This window comes from Guillardia theta (assembly GCF_000315625.1).
Source record: "Guillardia theta CCMP2712 unplaced genomic scaffold GUITHscaffold_678, whole genome shotgun sequence".
NCBI lineage: Eukaryota > Cryptophyceae > Pyrenomonadales > Geminigeraceae > Guillardia > Guillardia theta.
In genome coordinates this window covers 1-1973 of record NW_005434056.1, presented here as the reverse complement: position 1 = coordinate 1973, position 1973 = coordinate 1, and the positions used below count along the sequence as shown (strand labels likewise).

The 1973-nt window shown below is 55.4% G+C and overlaps 1 protein-coding gene across 1 annotated transcript; it reads right to left on the bottom strand.

Moving 5' to 3' along the window:
• Nucleotides 1–982: 982 nt before the first annotated feature.
• Nucleotides 983–1579, bottom strand: GUITHDRAFT_83693 (hypothetical protein; the record flags this gene model as incomplete). The annotated part of the gene is made up of 2 exons (XM_005817684.1): nt 983–1309; nt 1487–1579. Coding segments are annotated over 2 exons (420 nt in total), but the record flags the coding sequence as incomplete, so codon positions are not given.
• Between the last annotated feature and the right edge of the window lie 394 nt (nt 1580–1973).

Below are 1973 nucleotides of genomic sequence, written 5' to 3'. Positions count from 1 at the left end.
CGACATGACTGTTGTGATAGGTGTCACATGTTCGATTGATCCTCAACAGAGTAGAGAGAGGACAATCGTTTTGTTCAAGAATAAGCCGCTCGAATATTTCAAAGGCAATTTCGACGCGGTCCCTTCAGCCCTTAGGAGACCAAGGCTGCTTATGCAGGGCGGAGGCGGTCAGGTATAGATGGCAAGAAAGCTCGTAGAGAAGAAAGCTTGCAGGCCAGCAAGGCTCAGGCGTTGAAGCACAAGGAGGACAAGAAGCTAAACCAAGTCGCGTCATGACGGCATCAAGCAGAAGATCGTATTGGGTATGAGAGTAACGCAAAGGGTCATCGCTTCATGCGGAAGGGGGAGGAGGAGGAGGAGGTTGACTCTGGCTGCAGATGTCCAAGATGGCTGAAGTCGCATCCTTGTTTGTGGGGTCAGCATTGCTGGTTGGCTTTTGCTCTTTCTTCAACTGCTTCGAGTAGAGGAGGAGGAAGGGAGTTTGTGTTGGTGTTTGCTTGTAATAATTGTTAAAGATGCTTCCCTCCACCCCCTTTGCTCGCACAGAAATGCAGGAGCAGAAACATCTGCCGCTGCGGATGGTGATGATGCTGAGCAGGAGCAGGAGCAGGAGCAGGAGCAGGAGCAGGAGCAGGAGCAGGAGCAGGAGCAGGAGCAGGAGGAGGGAGGGGCAATCCGAGGGAGAGAGCGTGCCGAAAAGGAGGAGGTAGACACCAGTCTACCTGCAAACGAGGTTGGGGCAACTGCCTGGCAGGGGAAAATGGGGAAGGGAAGATGGGGAGGAAGGAGAAGGGGTTCAGGAGAGGTGCTGTTCATCCTGCTAGAGGAGCGGTGTTGTAGAAGTCAATGTCGCATCCCATTCCATGGCATCCTCGCATGCCGTAAACGTCGTCGATTTCAGGCTGAACCCAATTGAGCCGCCTGCCACTCTACGTCACTCACTCCTCCTCCTCTTCTCCTCCTCCTCCTCCTCCTCCATAACTCACTTCAGAGTCCCATCAGCCACATCATACACAACCGCATGAATGCGCGGGGTTGCGAACGGCTGCACCGGATCAGTCTGCTTCAGCCTGTTCTGCACGATGGACATCTGGTAGACAGTCCGGCACGACTCGATGACGTTGAGCTCGACCAGCCTCCTCCTCTTCGCCATCGGATCCTCGATCTTCTCGAGCTCCTTCAGGTGGGTCCTGTAAACGTCCCTGATGTGTGAGATCCAGTTCTCCAGCGGGCTCGCAAAGTTCTCCTTGTTGAACGCCGCCTGGATCCCCATGCAGCTGTAGTGCCCGCAGACGATGATGTGCTGAACCTGCCAAGTCCTGCATCACTCGCTGCCCTCCTCCTCCTCCTGCCATCGACCCTCTCCTCCTCACCTATCCCTCCACTCCACTCATCCTCTCCTCTCCTCTCCTCTCCCCTCCCCTCCCCTCGTCTCCTGTCTTGTCCTGCTCTCCCTCTCCTCTTCTCTCCTCCTCTGTCTTCTCACCTCCAAGTAGTCAACGGCATATTGCAAGCAGCTCATCAGGTTGACATCATACGGCATCACAATATTTGCCATGTTCCTGTGAACGAAAACCTGCCGGCACTGTCATCCTCCCTTCACCTCCTCCTCCTCCACCAGCACCAGCACCAGCACCAGCACCAGCACCAGCGCCAGCACCTCCTCCTCCTCCTCCTCCTCCGCCTCCTCCTCCTCCTCCACCTCCACCTCAGATGAGGATAGAACTACTTCGTCTGCAGATCCTCGACCCTGTGATCTCTGCGCTTGTAGAGAGCGACCATACCTCCTTGGCGCTAGAGGATGCTTCCTTCTCCTCCGCCACCGATACCGTTGCCGCCGCCGCCTCTGCTGCTTCCTCTTCCTCCTCCTCTTCGACTTTGAGCTTTTCTCATTCCTCGCCTCACATCAACGCGCTCATCATCATCAAGAATCTGGCGCAGACAGATGTAGTCCTTACTAAGTTGCACGTGGA